Below are 18,980 nucleotides of genomic sequence, written 5' to 3' on the forward strand. Positions count from 1 at the left end.
GAAGGGACGGGCAGAAGGGGAAGCTTGAAGTCCCTAGGTGAGTACGTGTAGACACCAGTGAAGAGAGGGAGTATCATCATTTGAGGGGTTCGGGCTTCAGTGGGAGTTTCTGCTACCCGATGATGCCAACAACCAATGTGGAGGTCCAGCAGTAATGCTTTACGACCTACCGTTAACATGTTCGCCTACTGACCCTGTCCTACGGATTCTGTAAACCTGAAAAGCTGGGTGCACTCCACAACTCGGCAGGCAGCAGTCGTGAATATGTTCCTGACGGCCTTTCGAAGCCATAGAATAAACGTGCCACAACTTGTCAGCCGCAGAGAGGGTAAGCCCTCCCAGAGGCAGGCCGCTGCCAGGACAAACACTAGGCTGTTTTGCCCCTACCAGGCTCGGCGCTGTCCTCCCCAGGAGATGTGTCTCATATGTTTGTGGTAAAGGTTCGTTATTTCAGATCGTTCCCTTAAGATGAAATCTCCATAGACTAAATCTCTATAACTCTCAATCCTTGGCAGAGTTCTGCTACTTCGTTTTCAGAAGGTATTTTCACGTGATAAATGTTGTAAGTAAAACATGATATGCTCAGCAGCATGTCATCCATCAAGCCCTCTTTTCCAGTCTCAAGACAACCAGAGAAAACAGAAAAACAATGTAAACTTCTGTGCTGAGAAGTCTTGAGGGGTCCTGAGGTATGACAAATTTGAGTTTAACCAGTGCTACCCAGTCACTATCTGCAACTGGCCCTTCACAGTCTTACTTTCCTCATCTTAAAATGGGGGGCGGGGATAATACCTACCTTGTTTGCTAGTGGAAGTTAGAAAAACATGTATGGAGCCATGAACAGGCCCCAGAGACTGCCCTGAGCACTGGGTGACCCCATGTAACACTCCAGACAGATGTCTGGTACAGCGGCACAGAGATCAGGGAGTTATGTTTGCTTCCACCACTAGTAGGAGATGGAGTCAGGATTCAACCTTATCCACCCTGAGAACCACTAAAACATTCTGCTGGGCCAAGGTGGAGGCGTAGGTGGAAATACTGTGCCTCCTCACACAACCAAGTTTAAAGACAACAAAGTTTTAGTAACAAAAACGCAACCAAAACACAGAAAATTGAACTGTACAGAAATCCAACAACAAGGAACCATTCAGCCAGACCGGTAAGAGGGGCGGAGTCAGTGGCTGGCAGAGCAGGGTCACACAAGAGAAAGCAGCTGGACAAACCCAGGCGCACAGGCAGTGGTTGGCAGATCCCAGGGGTGGGGTGGCAATGGGCAGGCCCAGTGAGGGTGCAAGGCAGCCGGCTGACCGCAGTCACACATTCGCACACAGATAAACCAGGTGAAGGAGTGAGCAGTGAGACAGACCGTACAGTCTAGGGCCCCAGTGATGGGAACTAAAGCCTAAAAGCACCAACTGGAAAAACTTTTGGGGTCCAGGTGCCAGGAGAAGCTCCCAGGCTCACAGAGAGTTTGTTGGAGACACTCACAGGGTCCTGGAGGGTGCAAAAGCCCATACACCTGGGAACCAGCACCAGAAGGGCCCAATTTGCTTGTGGGAAGCAGCAGAGGGGACTGAAATCCAAGAGAGAGCATGGAACAAGCACGATTGCCCCTCTCTGACCCCACCCCCACATATAGCATCACAACCCAGAGACTGGGACACCCCGCCCTGGTGAACATCTAAGGCTCCACCCTCCATACATAACAGGCATGAACAGACCAAAACATTATGGCTCAAGAAGAACAGCTCAAAGCCCCAGAGCTAATACTTCTAAGCAACCAAGAGATAGCCAACCTATCAGATGCACAGTTCAAAATACTGGTGATCAGGATGCTCACAAAACTGGTTGATTTTAGTCACAAATTAGAGGAACAAATGAAAGCTAAACTAATTGAAATGAAGGGAAATGCACAGGAAACCAATAGTGATGGAAAGGAAACTGGGACTCAAGAGAGTGGACCAGAAGGGAAAAAAATGTCCAAACAGAAAAGAATGAAGAAACAAGAATTCAAAAAAATGAGGAGAGGCTTAGGAACCTCTAGGACATCTTTAAACATTCCAACATCCAAATTATAGGGATACCAGAAGGGGAAGAGGAAGAGCAACAAGTGGAAAAATATTCGAACAAATAATAAAGGAGAACTTCCCCAATCTGGCAAAGGAAATAGATTTCCAGAAAATCCAGGAAGCTCAGAGAGTCCCAAAGAAGTTGGACTCAAGAAGGAACACACAAAAGCACATCATAATTACATTAACCAAGATTTAAATGAAGGAGAGAATCCTAGAAGCAGCAAGAGATAAGGGGACAGTCACCTACGAAGGAGTGCCCATCAGACTGTCAGTGGATTTCTCAAGAGACCTTACAGGCAAGAAGGGGCTGGAAAGAAGTATTCCAAGTCACAAAATCCAAAGACCTACATCCAAGATTGCTCTACCCAGCAAAGCTTTCATTTAGAATGGAAGGACAGATAAAGTGCTTCTCAGATAAGGTCAAATTCAAGGAGTTCATTATCACCAACCCCTTATGATATGAAATGTTGAAGGGACTTATCTAAGAAAAAGAAGATAAAAAAGATGAACAGTGAAAGGACAGCAAACTCACAGTTATTAACAACCACACCTAAAACAAAAGCAAAAGCAAACTAAGAGGACAGCTAGATCGGGAGTGGAACCATAGAAATAGAGATCACATGGAGGGTTAGCAACAGGGGAGTGGGAGGAGGAGAAGGGGGAAGAAGGTACAGAGAATAAGTAGCATAGACGGTAGGTGGAAAATAGACAGGGGGGAGGGTAAGAATAGTATGGGAAATGTAGAATTTAAAGAACTTGTGACACATGGACATGAACTAAAGGGGGGAATGGTGGGGGAGGAGTGTGCAGGGTGGAGGGAAATGAAGGGGGGGAAATGGGACAACTGTAATGGCGTAATCAACAAACTATATTAAAAAGAAAAAAACATTCTGCTATATTATTTATCTAAATATATGTGTTGAATCTAATGCAGTGTCTAATACAGAGTAAGCACTGCACTTGATAAACAGTACTGATTAAGAACAATACATCTTTCAAATCTTATGGGAAAGACAAATCCCATAGTACTCCTTGTCCAACTTATTAAGACCAGTATCTAAAAATATCTGAGTTCAAAAGTCCCTTTTACTATATGTGAGTAGAAATAGCCTGGCTTGCAATAATTCTAGCAATGGAGCAGAGCAGAAAGAAATACAAAATATAGATTTCTCCCAGAACAAAATTATGGAGAAATATTCCTCAACATTAAAAGCACTTCTTTCCCGTCTCTGAGGAGGGAGGCGTGCAGCTGATGGAGCATCAGGACGTTGACTGGAGGTGGACATGGACCCCCACTGCTACCACCGCCAGGTAAGAGCCTTTAGTATCCAACTACCAGACTCCTCTCCCAAAGTAATGCACTCTATTCACAAGGGCTCGGGGATGGAGTCAAGTGGGAGGTGCCTACGCAGAGGGATGTGAACGGTGCTGGACGACCTGACCCTGCAGCCCCAAACAACTTTTATATCAAGAGATCTATCTAGTCTTTACGCCTAAATTCCACAGCTTACCACTTAAGGCTTTTAAGGATTCACAACACGAACATAAAACCTTCAAAAAAAAAAAAAAAACCCCAAACACACACCTATGAGCGTTTGTAAGAATAGCCCTCCTGCAGGGATTAGCTGATTACTAAGGAAGGCAAGGTCTTTCGAAACCAAGGAAGCACCACGTGGCAGAGACAACGGAGGGCCAAAGAAAGCTGATGGAAAGAGGGTTAGAAAAGCCAGAGGAAACCAAGGGCCAGCACTTGTGATGTTATCAATGATTAACTAAAACAGCTCGTTCACTGCTGGCCTCAGCTTCTATCAAGTTCAAATTCTAACAAAGGTGGACTGTTCCTTATCATTGCATAGGTTTAAATTTGCAAATAAATCTGGGAAAAATAATAAATTTGCCAAGTTAGTCCTTTGGCACAAACTCCCTTCCTCGGAAGGTTCTTCCTAGAATTCAGGTACAGGTGCCGAGAACCTGGTGGCATCAAAATACACCAAAGACACATACCTCAATTCATTTATATTTCTTTAACAAAATTTGACAATACTATTGGAAATAATGACAGGAGCCAGACTGTTTTCCTAAGTTTTAGAAGAGTATCTCTATCTGAGCTTTTTTTTTCTTTGAGTCTCTAAAGCAATAGTAACTACTGTAGAAAATGATGCGAGAATTAACAGAGCCCGGAACACAGCAGTCAGTCCAGCTCTCCCTGCCTGTAAGTCCTGGGTTGCCGAGGCCGGTGGGGAGTGACTGCTGCCCCAGGAGCAGAGTGCTGCTCTGCTGAAGCAAATGGTGCTGTAAGAGACTCAACCACCTACAAATGCTGGCTCCCTCTGCATATTATGAGTGCAGGTCTACTTTCCTTCTCAGGGTCTTACTTCCTAGAACGGATTACATTTCAACAGTGGAGGTCTCACTGGAAAAGGGTTCTACTCTAAGGTGTGTAAGCATGGAGTGGAGGGTGCTGATCAATGAAAACGAGAGTTGCTGCTTACAGGTTCTGCACACAGTAGGTGGTTTCACTGTTTTGTCGGCCTTACTCTGGTGACCATAGAACAACAGAATGCAGTATAGAAGTCTAGCTCAAGGACCTGATTTTACAAATTCACATTAAAACTAAAGGCCATGAGACTAAGAATTACCTCGTCATATACTTATTCAATATTGAAAATTTAAAACATACCACTGTTTTAATTTAATGCAGTTTCTTTTAAAAAGAATTAGAATTGAAGTACTTAACTATGTTGGTGATACTGAGCTGTAAGTAGTACGTTGAGTGAGACTGGTTCAGATACTATTACAGAAATGAACAGCCACATATTCTTAGTCCACTACTTTTGACATTTTTATTTTCCCAGTAACCATTTTTAATAGCTTGTCATCTTTATCTGATGACCCCTTTTTTGGGCAACAACTTAGATGATGATCCCCAATTTCAGTAATCTGGTAAAACTCAAACTCAAAGGAATGTATGTTCCTTTGAAATGTACATTTCAAAGGAATGTGTATTCATTTAACAACAGACACACTAAGCCATGTACTAATTTTCTACTGCTGCCAAAACAAATTACCCCAAACTTAGTGGCGTAACAACATAAGGCATCACCTTATAGAAGCCTACCCGGGTTGGGTCAGGCCATCACCAGGCGTCAGCAGGACTGCATCCCTTTCTGGGAACTCCACAGGAGAAATGTCCCTAGATTTTTTCCAGTTTCTAGAGGCCGCCCTTACTACATCTTCATAGCCGGCAACGTCAAACCTCTCTGTCCTTCTGTTGTAACTTCTCTCTCCGCTTTGAAGGACTCTTGTGATTAAATGGGGTCTCCCAGGGTAATTCAGGTTAATCTCCCCCTTTCGAGGTCCCTGTCCCCATCTGCACAGCCCCTTCACCTTGTATTCACAAGTGCGAGATCAGGGCGCAGACCGCTCTGGGGGCCATTATTCTGCCTACCACCATCAGAGATACCAAAACAAGCCTTTTTTCATTACCCATCTTATCTCCAGAAAAATTTATATTGTTTTTATAACAGGCTTTATATACAGGTAAAGTACATGATGAAGCATAAAGCCCAAACCTACTTTCTGTACTGATTCAAATTGCGATTGATGTGCACATTATTTCCAGTGATATAATACGGAATCCAACTCTTTTTTCAAGGGGTACACACATTTTAATTATCCCTTTTCTGGTATCATTCCCCTTTACTAAAACAAATAGGTATTTTCAATTCTAAGTTCAAAATATAAGAAAAAATATCAAGTGATTCCAAGAGTTGTTTGTTAGAGATACTAAAATTTCTTCAAAGCATTTTGAGGTCTAAAGATAACAGTGTTTATAAAAAAATTTTTAGTTGAGTAGGGTATCTGTTTAGTTACATTAGAATTTAAAATATTGCTACTCAAAAAGTTCCTATTCTAATTAGCCAAAGGGGGAAAAAAAAACATTATTACAAAGACAGCTAGAAACTGTGCATGGTCTTTAGGTGCAATAGAGCAAGTGAGTATAACTTTTAAATGAAAAATGAGGCATATACTGTAAATAAGAAAATTTTCTCACTTTTTACTTTATCTGTACAGTCTTAAAAATAAAGATTACTATACTTCTATCTGATACATAAATGTGTATTTCTAAAGAAAAAACACAGCAAAACAAACAAATGAACAAAAAAATGCCCTCTCCTTCAAAGTGAAGGTCAGTTTAACACTAACAGCTGTTACACCTTGTAGTAAGCACCATGGGAGTCTGAGACATTTTCTATCCATTAGCCAATAAAGTGAGAGAAAGGAAGAAATAAGGCCTGTAGAGACATAAAGGTCCACTCTGCCAGAAAAAAGGTGTCCATATTTTTAATGTGCAAAAAATGAAATGAATCTGCAAGCTACACTGACTCATACACAAATGTTTATGCTTCCTAATTTTGTTCCTATAGACCTTCCTCAAAGCAGACATCAAACTTTCTATGGACCAACCAAATATGTATTGTTTCATATATATTACCTATCAGTAAATATTTACCTAATATGTCATACTCTTTTAATGTACATCTTTTAATTCCCTTAATGTACAGCAACCTGAGTACTTCTATCCAATGCTGTTCTATGTTGATTATTGAGTTAAAGGAACTCATTTTGTAACAAGAAAAAAGAGTAAAACATTTTAAACTAAAGTTGTATCTTTATCCTAATCAGAAATTAATGCAAGACTCTTCAAGATATATGACCTGATCCCAAACAAATAGTCTGTGTTCCAAAAGTTTACTCATAAACTGAAATGCATCTCTACCACAGAAAATGACTATCAGATGCCAAACTAACCTATAAACATCTAATTAATCATTAACAAATAGTAGATAAAAACAAGCAGAAAAAGTACTACAATTCTTTAAAAAAGAATAGTGAAATAATATAAATACTAAATATTGGTACTTCAGGAAATTACATGTAATTTTTCCAATTAAGCTTACAGATAAAATCAGAAGGTAAATTTCAGTAATTTTAAATTACTTTTAAAGATCTGAGAATCTGATAAAACTGATTCACCTAGAATTTGCTTTAAGCATCCTGTTTAGGACAACTCTCCTTTAATAAGTAGAATTAAACGACCATATTTAAAACACTCAGCATAGGTCTGGTATAAAGTAAGCGCTATAAATTTTACTTACATGGTTAGGGATGACTTAAGGCTCATGGTAACTAGGCAACAACTTGACGAGAAGGGAACAAACAAGATGTATGTACATCTATGCCAAAAAGAATCACCTGTGGTAGTACTAATAAGGTTTTTCCCCACTCTTGCCTTCTAGAAAACCTGGGTCTGAGACCCCTACAGGCCAGAACTAGAAAACGGAGTTAAAAAGTTACTCTGACGACAGGCCTGGTGGTGCAAAGGCTAACCAAGTCCACACTGCAGGTAAAAGTTACCTGGTGGTCACAGCCCAGAAAGCAAAGACCTAGAGCTGAATCCTGAGCACTTAGGCAGGTGGAACTGGCCGCTCTGGAGGTCAGGGCGGAGTGGCCTCCTGAGGTAGCAGGAGGGCACAGGCACAGTCGCACCCGCAGCCTCTCACAGCACAACCACAGCCGAGTCTGTGTGCCAGGCTGTCAACACACTGACTGTCTGACAGATGTGAGGATAAGGAAGAATGGGGAGAGAACGGCAAGTTGCTTGCTCTTGGTTAAAAAAAGAAAAAAAAGAACTATTATTGGATTAATGTAGTGATTCATACACTTTAATGGGCATTAGGATCTCTTAGGCATGCCCTTAAAATGCAGAGACCTAGGCCCCATTTTAAATATTCTGATTGCACAAATCTAAATGATGAAAATATTCAACCAAATCTGGGAATTCATCAAATTATAGTTAGTTCAACAGATTAACCTCTAAAGTAAAATTTAATTACGGAATGTTATCAATTCATATGATCTCACAAAGTAACATTGTAAAGCTGCTGGTTTAGAAAAAACATACATAGAATACAACAACATATTTTTGTATGATAAATAATATGTGTAAATGTCTGAAAACATTTTTCAAAACACTAATCCAAAGTAAGTGACATAGTTTCTTCAAATACATAAAGTGCTTTTTGAAATAAGTAAATGTACTCTCAAGTTTTAAAATTCGAAATTTAAAAATTATATCTGATATACTATAAAGAAAATAAAACACTATATTTTTTATTTCAGAAAATTCAAGTCTTTTCATCATAGTTGAAGGAATTCCATGATTGAGTATATTGTCAGTATTATTTTCCATTCATTTTTTTAAATGCAGTCATACACCTGCATGTCTTGACCTATATAAACATATCCATCTGCAGTCTAAGCCTCACCAAGATTTTTATCATGCTTCTTCAACAGGATCTGAGATGAACCACTAGTAAAACAGGCCATAAGATTATTTGGATTTTATGAGTTGGCCTGCTGAACTCTAAAATTTCATAAAAACAAATTACGTTCTGCATCATGCTTCTTATTATTACTTAGGAAACGACTATTAAGGCTTTATTGTAGGGGATCATAAAAATCCTATTGTGTACAATGTAAAAATAGAGAAAATAATGGTTTACATAACTTTTGAATAACTAAGGAAATCATGGTTTTTCCTCTCATTATGGACTTCTCAAAGTCAAAGCTGTTTTTCAGATTAAAGTTACATTAGAGTTCATGAAAAATTGCATCCCTAGTTTAAGAACTTAAATGTCTTTAGATTTAAAAAAGGAATAAATAATACATAGTTTTAAAAAATGTTGCTCTGGGGAAAGGTATTGATTTTTGTTTCACTCTTTCTAACAGCTTTCGGTTTTCTTGCTTTGTACAAAGAAATGCACCCTTATTGTGAGGACAGTTTCTGATTTAGTTCCAAGGCTCTTGAATCTCCATGAGTTTTGGCATTGCTTACCAGCACCTGTGGGAAATCACATATAGGAGCATTAGTAGTTTGTTCATGAACAATATCTACATTTAGATGCATAAAAGCCAAATATGTCAAAGAGCAGCAGGCAACATCAAACTACACAAAAAATGTGACTATGTGTAATCTTTCACTTTTACTGAAACAAATTGTTCACCCAGAAATAATACCAGAGATAAGAAGAATTTACTCAAATGCTCAGTTCGTATAGATGCCAACATTTTGAACGTGACCACTCTCAGCACTGTGTATAATTAAAGGTTTTGTTTGGCAACTTTGTTTACAATACTGTCACCTCCAAACTCTTATCCAAAAGTCCATTCTATACATAGAACTGTCCAAATGACACCACTTTCCTTTAACAGCACAGCTTAGGATTGAAACTCTAGGTTCTAGGTTCTATCAAGAAACTTTCCATGATTTTCACCAATTCCACAAACTGGAAGATTTCATTTCAGTTGGTCAGTTGATTACTAAGACAGCTTTTGGTTGTTCATTTTCAAATACTGTGAAAGGACCCAGATTTTGTTCTCCTTGCAACATAACAAGTTAGCCTGCCATGGTATCGCTCCTGGTACAGCAAACTGAATGAGCATCGACACATTTGCATCTCTTCCCCACCCCCTCTAAGTCTCACCGGGGTGACAGGGATGGACACATACAGTTTCCCACAAACATACTGAGGTGCATTACAAGGGGGAACACCGAGCCCAGGAGACTTGAGGCTGCTATAGTGGGCAGCACACGGGCCTACCCTTTGCTTATCACAGTCCCCCAAAGTTGTCAGAACCTGTACATCCTTGAAAATGTTGCCTGGCACAAAGGGCAGTCAGGCCCTGGGCTCACAGGATGTTCAGAAATGCAAAAGACCCATGTTGAACTGTCTCCCAAGATTCATGTAAGTTCTTCCCTTTTGGTTTGTGATATGTTTATTATAATGCCTTTCTCCAAACATTGTTTTCATTAATATTTTTAAATATTATAAATTTCACTAAAAGTCAAACAGTAGTTCAAATGTCATAGGTGTTTTTAAAAAGCTTCTCATTCATTTTTATTGTGTTTTAAAAATTGCTGGCTGAAGTTATGAGACTCTTAATACATGTATTATATACTCTACATTAAAAAAACAATTTTAGATATATACATTTATATATTTAGATAATAGAGCCACCCCATAAGAAGTAGAGTAGAAATTGTCACATGCATTTCGTAGAAAAAAATAAGATGTAGAATAACTTTTCTAAAGATAATACGAACATCCCATTAAATCTTGCTACTTCTAAACATACCCTGTCTACCTATTTGCCTCACGGCACTGATCATAAGAAATGCTACAAGCAGCAGCTAGCTCCTTTGTCTATCTTCTCCTCCACGTATTTCCTGCTGGGTAAGTCACTAGTTCTCAACCAGGGGCAATTTCACCTCAGGTGTCATTTGGCCATGTCTAGAAGACAATCTTGGTGTCACAAGTCAGGGAGAGGGAGGATGACAGTGCGCACAGTGGTTAGGGATGCTGCTGAAACCCTGCAGTGCACGGGACAGCAACCCTCACGCTCTTCCAACAAAGGTCCACACGAAATACTCTGAATAAATTCAATGCCTTACATTAATGAGCTCACAGTCATTTTTGGCGTACAAGTGCCTCAGAAGGTACCAACGTGCAGTTGATACAATAGATTTGGGATAGCCAGGCTGATATACCAGTCTCTCCAAAAGTCGCCGGGTCTCTCTGGAAAAAAGATATTCACATTTAGTTCAAAGCATATAAATAATACAAGATATTTCACTGACTAGTCTCTTACACCCATTATCTTTCTTTTGTAGATGTGGTGCAAATTCACATTAAAATTTTTTTATAACAATAAAGGTAATAATAGTGGTTAACATTATAAAGTGCTTACTATGCACTATGTACTACATCTAGTATTTTACGTATATGGCCACATTTAATATTCACAACCTTGTAAGGCAGCTTGCTGTTATTATAACCATTAAGGCTCATTCCAAACAGAATGAGGAAGGGGTTCCTATTTTATGAGCACTTCTGAGTGCTCTATCTCCAATCTTTTTTGAAAACAGGAAAAATATAAATAAATCAATAAATTATCATAAATAGTATAGAGTGGAATAAGAACAAATACTATCTATACTAAAGCCTAAATGCATAGTACTGGGCTTTTAGTATGTTTTCAAGAATGTGTACAATGTGAGAATCCATGTAATAACAGCCTGATTTACAGCTGTGTTCTGATTTTTTCTTTCCAAATTTACTAACGCCTAAGACTCCAAAGATGTCTGTACAGGGAGAAACAACCTAAGTAGTGGTAATTCAGAACTGTGCAATAGGAGGATCTTATAAATAGCATTGGTCTGAAGCAGGAACTGAAGAACTTGCCTTGAGGATACTTCTACACAGAAACCACATAGTGCGTATACTGTTTTTTCTTAGACTGTATGTTTATTTGGGCTGATTTTGGTGGTGATAAAAATTACAAGAGGCACTAACAGAAATTATGAGGGAAAGGGGGTTAGAGCCCTCTAAGTAACCCACACTGAGCATCAGCAGAAAGAGTTCATTAGGAAGTTTAAATCGCAGCATAAAACATGTTTTGGTAAAATCAGTCATATAAAATGGCCATAAATAAATGTTAATAAATCATGCTGAAGCCGCTGATTAGCCATATGTCCTAATTCTTCCTTAAACCAATTTTGTGGCATTGGTGTGATCTCTGCCACCTATTTGCATGCATCTCTCTTACTACTTATTCTGTTCCAGTGACCTGTGTTTCCAAACCACTGGTTTAGTTATGACTGCTTTGTGTTATGTGGGATATTCAGTAGCATGAGTTACTATTCTTAGCATTTTGAAATACTCTTTTTCCTTCTTTTTAATTGTATTTTTTCCATTGCCATTCATCCACCTTCCACCCTCTCCCACCTCCGCCCACCCCCCACTGCGACAATCACCACTCTGCTCTCCACGTCTACGACCTGTCCTTTTTCTTTCTGGCTTGATCCCCCCACCCCAGAGCTGTCAGTCTGCTATGCATGAGTCTGAAATATTCTCGCCTGTTTTATCTTCCATATGATCTTTAATTAACTTTCTTTAAATTTATTTCTAAACCCATCCCCACCTGCCAATAAAAAGACTCCTGAAATTTTTTATTTTAATCTGAGAAGCTTTTGGATTTTCTAGATATAAAACTGACATTATTTATGTATGTGTCTTTTCAATAGTTATTATTTTTCTCATAGCTTATTGGCTTGCAAGAACTTGTGTCAATTTAGCCTTGAACTTGGACATTTTGGTTTTGTTTGTTTCTAGCATCCGCAATACACTAGTGGCCCATCCTAAGACAGTAAAGAGCAAAAGCCCCAAGGCCTTCTTCACCTGAAATACTGTCACACCAAATCTCATATTCTGTGTTTGTGTTCCAATTTTTTTAAAATACAAATGTAGGGCTTTATTTTCTTCCTTATTGGGTTACTAGAACCATCCTTTTTAAAGTAGGTACAGATAAATGAGTATGAAAAGTTGTTGAATAGAAAACCTTTGTTTGTGTCCTAGAAGGACTAAAAACAAAGAAATATGCCTAAGAAAAAACACAAAGACTCTTCACACCTTGCCCCCATTTTGCGGTGGAACTGTAACAAAGCTTGTGCAAGGACGGCCAGTGGACAAAAGCAAAGTTTCAAGGCTTCAGTTGTAGCTTCCTGAACCAAGGATGGCCAGTGATCATCAGAAATGTTGGCCTGTGAAAACGTAAGACAAATATCCAATCAAAGCTTTTGACATGTTTACCTCACAAGAATTCAATTCAGCTCTCATTTATTCAATGCCTACTTGTCTAAGCTGCCAGGTAAATGCAACAGGGAGCATAATTCTACAAAACGATTCAGAATGGATCCCTGCCCCTCAGGAGCTGCTACGTAACAGAGTAGACTGGGATAAAGGAAGGTTCCAAAGACAAGATATCACTTAAAAACACTAAAATACTTGCTAAAAGAAAATGCACTATTCTATTATATAGGTGAATAAAATATATCAGTTTAGTTACTAAGCTTATTGTCTACCAAATACACAAAACTAAATTTAACACAGTGAGAAATATAAAGTCCCACATTTCTGAAATTATCTGAAAAGAGAGGAAAGGCTGAAGTAAAATACCTTAATAAAATCCCAATACAGAAAAAACATGCAAAGCCAACCAGAGAGAAAGAAATTAAAGTCATCAATACTAAAAATATTTTTTTAATTTCACTTTATGGATTAAGAATAGAGTTACCATATGGCCCAGGAATCCCTCATCTGGGCATCTACCCAAAAACTCGAAAACACTTATTTGCAAAGACATATATAGTGCTTTGTGGATTGTAACATTATTCATGGTGGTCAAGACATGGAGACAACCAAGGTGTCCATCAATAGAGGACTGAATAAAGAAGATGTGGTCCATATATGCTATTGTTATACTACTTGGCCATTAGAAAAGATGAAATATGCTATTCATGGCAACATAGATGGACCCTGAGAATATCATGCTAAGCAACATAAGTCAGTTAGAAAAAGTTATAAACCACATGATTTCACTCAAATGTGGGATATGAGACTAAAACTCATAGACACAGACAACAGTATGTTGGTTACCAGAGGGAGGAGCATGGTGGGTAGTAAAGGGTAAGGGGGGCCACATACATGGTGAGGGAAGAGGATTTGACTGTGGGTGGTGGGCACACAATGCAATGTGCAGATCATGTATCACAGACATGTACACTTGAAACTTTTATATAATCTTATTAACCAATGTCACCCAATAAATTTAATTTCAAAATGAATAAGAAGAATTTCACTTTATGGAGAAAATGTTAAGATACATATGTATTACTTAAGTTGCAAACGTATTGTTTCTTATAATACGTATTTTATAACAGGGATAAGTTATTTCCTAGGAAACAGTGATGAAAATAAACACTTTACTGAATTATGTAGAAAGAAAAATGCATCTTAAATCTTTCATTAAAAAACTCAAACTGCAAACAAGATTTCATAATTACAGGTAGCTAGAACATACATTTTGGGAAAAGTTTTCAATTAGCAATAATCGCACCTCAGATAAACCTCATTGGCTACGATACTGCCACTGCACAAAGCTAGAACACACAATTTAATAAAGTTAAAATGAGTCAATACATTGTCCATTTCAAACACTAAATGATAAAAGAAAAAGAGCAATAAACTTTGAGGGTAGTCCAGGCAACAGTGATCAGTGTAATCAAGAAAGAGGAGGCCATGAAGATAATGAATCTGTAAACAGAGAACAGTTGTGAGGCATCTTCTACAAAGACAGGAGCAATGGAACCTTGGGTGCATCTGGCAAAAAAAAAAAAAAAAAAAAGGGGCAAAGCCCATACTAACATAATTATTCTGCATATATTTATATATTTTTAAAACCAGTTACACAAACTCACTGGTTGCTTTTATAATACACTCTATAAATTCCAGGAACTCATTTATATAAAGTATTCTGCAAAGTTATCCTAATGATAATTATATAAGGAAAAAGTTGCTATATGTAACTGGTATGCTAAACAATGTGATCAGAATGTTTATTTTTGTCTTCCATTATGTCTTTAGAATTTATTACACGAGGAAGACTTTTCCTCTGTCCCTAGATGTAAATTTACAGTAGGCCCCACGACTCTTATATCCACATTTTTTACAGATTCACAAACACAGTCTTAATTAAAATGTCTACATCTTTTCAATACTTCAATCTTCATTAAGGTAGTATTTGTATCCCACCCTCATCTCCTCAGCGCCCAGCTGAGATACGGTTACGGGCAGCAGCAGATGGCTTGTTCCTCCCCCCCAACAATCCCATCTATCCTTTCTAATTGTGGTTTCAGGCTGCCAGTGAACCATCAGAAGTCTAGATTTGACTGGTGCCACTGTAAGATGATTTCTAGCTCCCCAGAAATTTCACAGTCCTTCTCCAACTTGAGTCTTCTAATTCCTTTACAGCTTCCTTACAGGTTAGTCTTTCTACCTTCTTCAGAAATCTGTATCTTGATCTGGTATCTCACTGTGGAATCTGATATTTAAAATCTTAGTTACACCTTTCAGTTTAATATCCTTGTCATATATCATCACACATACAGTTGCCTCTCATAAAACAGTCTCATTTTAACATGCCACTTCTCCACACACTGCTATCTGGTCACCACAGAAATATGGAGTCTCCTTATAATAGTAATTGTTGGGTGTCAAATCTTAGAACTTACACTCTTTTAGTCTAAGTTATTGTTAGTTAATAAATATTACTTAGTGGTGTGCTGGTTTTAGGTAGTGCTTCGAGGTTCACAAATACATTTGTAAATTTTATTTGATATTCATAACAACTTTATAAGAAGGCAAAGTAGGTGTAATCTCCACTATTACAAAAAAAAGTGAAGGTGGGCTGCTATAAACAGCGTAATTGGCTGAAGTTTTCACAGGTATTAAACAGCAGAGCCAGAACCAAGGTTCTTAGACAAAACACTCTTGTGGTAGTGGGTGGGAGTGGGGAGGGAGGCACACATGGTTATGACTCAACTGCAAGCTAACCCCCTCATCCGTAAAATGGGGTTACTGTGACTACTAAATCAGTTAACACGAGTGAAGCACTATCACAGTGCCTAGAACAAGCTGAGTGCCATCTATATATGTTTGATATGATTTATTCCAGGTCAGATTAATTTCCCAGAATTAAGAACAAACAAAAGAAGCACACCACTGAATAATACTTATTATCTGAAAAATACTAAGTTAGACTAAAAGAGTACAGACTTCTCCAGTTCACCACGTACAGGTACTGTGTGGCTTCCACGGCTCACCACCTGCCGACGTCACAGATTTTGGCTAAATATAAATATGGGATGAACAAAATGTTTGGGGTACACAGTTTCGATTAACCATGATTTCTTTCCACCCAAATCACCTCAAATATGACCATTAGTATTTGTCCATTTATTCAAAAATCATTTATTAAAAAGCCCTTAGGTACAGGCAGAGTGGTAAAGCAAAGATGCAAAGATGACCAAACATGGTCAAGAGCCCTGACCTACAGAGCTCTTAAATGCGCTGTACATTGACAGCACCATAGTGAAAAAGTCCTAATTCTTAGAGTTCTTTGTCAAACTGTCTGGTTAAAACAGGTAAGCAGTGCTGACAATGGATTACTATGGCGAGAGTATGAGTGAATTCAGGCCTGTCTAGGACAATTTCTTCTAATAATTTAAAACAAAAAAATGACAATTTGTCCTTGAATTATAGAAGTATCATACATAAGATAAATTCAAACACTAAGGAAATAAAATTAAAGATTCTCCTCTACTGTCCCTTAAAGACCTCCAGTGCTATATTATACAAAATAACTGTCATTAAAATTCTTTTATATCTTTTTATACCTTCCTATGTACCTATAAGCATGCACACAATACATACTCAAGGTATTTAGAGATATAGACTCTTAAAAACATATAAAGTACTCAAATAAGATATCACAGACACTGTGGTGTAGTTTGCCTCCCCACACATCCCCTTACACATTTATTTTGAAGAGTTTTCCATACTGGCACATAACACTTCAAGACCAATAAGCTTATTCTGGTATTGGAAAACAGGGTATCAGGTCAAAAATTACAAGATATTCCTTACAGAATGTCAAATTGAACTGAGAAATGAGTGAAAATGTTAATTATTGGCATCTTTTTCACATATGAGTAACTTCATTAATTCTAAATTAAATCACCAGAAAACAGAAATGTGTATTCTGACATAATCCAACTGAAAAATTGGAATTTTGGGGTTTTGTCTACAAACACTGAAAAGGTCTGGCTAGAGTCTATGGGTATGTGTTACTCTTACATCCACCGAGAGCCCAAATACAAAGTTTATCAGGAGTCCATGATAGACAGCAATGAAACATTAGAGACTCAGTAAGATATCACTTTATAAAAAACTTTCATCTGAAAGAAAAAATAAAAGAATGAATTTTCATGATTATAATTATAACATGAACTTACCACACAGACTTCTAACGCAAGCAGCGCTAGCCTCAGCAGACTCGACAGCTTCCCACTCCAGCTGCCCTGCTGGGATGCGACTTGCAGACTCTTTCTGTAACACATCTCAGCAGCACCCATCATTCCTTGAGACTGATACACGTGTGCCAACCACTGAGAAACAAAAAAAGAAGCACCCAAAAGATTTTAGTTTAGTACACATTGTGATAATCCACTTCCAACAAATTCAATTAACTTTGATGAAGTTGAATTTTTAAAAATTACTGGTACATTCTGTGCCCAAAAAACTAAAATCCAAGGTCAAAAAAGAAGTTAACATTCTTGGCCATTCTGTTAGCAACAGCTTACTAGTTAAGCCTACTATGAAGTCTTAAAAAGTTTCCCAAAATGGCAAGTCAAGAACAAAATCAAAATGCAATGTAAAAACAAATATATTATGTAAACCAAAAGGAAGTCTGTACAGCTGCATTAATATAAAAAAAGCAGACTTTAGGACAAGAAATATTAAGAGATAAAGTGGACTATTTCGTAATGATAAAAGAGTCAATTCAATAGGAAGAAATAACACTCCTACATTTGTATATATCTAATAGCACAGAATTTATGAAGCAAAAGTTTACAGAAATAAAAGGAGAAACAGACAAATCTAGGACCACAGTTGGAGATTTGAACACACCTATCTCAACAATGACAAAAGAAATGGACAATAAGTTAGTAAGGATATGCAAGATTTAAATATAACTAACCAGCCTGACTTATATGACATATTTAGAAGACTATACTCAATAACTGCAGAATATACAGTCTTTGCAACTGGATGTAAAATCTACCAATCTGACCATATGCTACGACATACACAGGTGTCAACAAATTTCAAAAAACTGAAATTACACAAAGTATATCAAGAAAAATTAAACTAGAAGTCAGTAACAAAAAGCTCACTAAAATATTCCCACCATATTATATACTAGAAATTTTGCAACATGCTTCAGAAAAATAAAAGAAGAAAACACGCATCAAAGAAGAAATCCCAGTGGAAATTAGAAAACATTTTTAAATGAATCACAATCAAAGCACTACATAAAATCTTGTGGGATGCATATACTGGGGAAGAATATAAATTTCTATCTCAAGAAGCTAGGTGAAAAAAACTAAATCCAAAGAAAGTAAAGAAAACACAGAAGAAATCAATAACATATAAAGAAAGTATAATATTAAAACAGAAGTTGGTTCTTTCATAAGTTAATAAAATTGCTTATGTTAACAGGAAAAAATGTAACACACATTACCAATGTTAAAATGAAAAAGGGAAACTCCTTACAGATTTTACAAAAAAAAAATCGGAACAACTTTATGCCAATAAATTTGAAATTGACATGAACTTTGGATAAATTCCTTGCAACTCAACAAAGCTAAAGACACAGGAAATCTTAACAGTCTTATTAAGGACTATTAAAGAAATAGTCTTATTAAAGCCTATTGAAAAAATTCAATCTGCAATTTTAAAAAAGCTTTCCCATAAACAGAATCCTTGGCCTGAATGGCTTCAATGGTGAGTTCTTCCAAAAGTTAAAGAAAAGTCACTCTTACACAAACTCTTTTGGAAAACAAAACAACAGCAACAAAAGGGAGTAACAACACAGATACCAAAATCTAACAAGAATCTTATGACAATGAAAATTTATAGGTCAAACTCTCTCATGAACAGAAGCACAAAAATTCTGAGGAAATATATTAACAAATTGGCCCCTGCAACATGTAAAAGACTAACACATCTTCTAAAAATGCAAGCTGTTTTAACACTGGAAAATCAAGGTAACCCATAACATTAATGAAATTAAGAAAAACTATTACAGTAGATACCAATAAAATTTTTGATGAAATTCAACACCCATTCATGATAAAAAATCTCTTGAAAAATTCCAAACTAAAGA

General features: G+C 37.5%; 1 protein-coding gene and 1 pseudogene across 4 annotated transcripts in view; both read right to left on the bottom strand.

Moving 5' to 3' along the window:
- Window positions 1–4,975: 4,975 nt before the first annotated feature.
- The window catches only part of SKIC3 (SKI3 subunit of superkiller complex), a 76,968-nt gene continuing 62,963 nt past the window's right edge, over window positions 4,976–18,980 (bottom strand). For all 4 annotated transcript variants that reach the window (XM_037032077.1, XM_037032078.1, XM_037032080.1 and 1 more), the window contains 5 exons: window positions 17,047–17,199; window positions 12,605–12,735; window positions 10,588–10,711; window positions 5,060–8,976; window positions 4,976–5,027 (listed from right to left, as the gene is read on the bottom strand). In XM_037032077.1, coding sequence (XP_036887972.1) covers window positions 8,902–8,976; window positions 10,588–10,711; window positions 12,605–12,735; window positions 17,047–17,199 — 483 coding nt within the window. In that variant the 3' untranslated portion in view covers window positions 4,976–5,027; window positions 5,060–8,901. The remainder of the gene's footprint in view (window positions 5,028–5,059; window positions 8,977–10,587; window positions 10,712–12,604; window positions 12,736–17,046; window positions 17,200–18,980) is intronic.
- On the bottom strand, window positions 14,005–14,135 carry LOC118977536 (uncharacterized; annotated as a pseudogene).

This window comes from Sturnira hondurensis, unplaced genomic scaffold (genome assembly GCF_014824575.4).
Source record: "Sturnira hondurensis isolate 20B ecotype Veracruz unplaced genomic scaffold, ASM1482457v3 Scaffold0021354, whole genome shotgun sequence".
NCBI lineage: Eukaryota > Metazoa > Chordata > Mammalia > Chiroptera > Phyllostomidae > Sturnira > Sturnira hondurensis.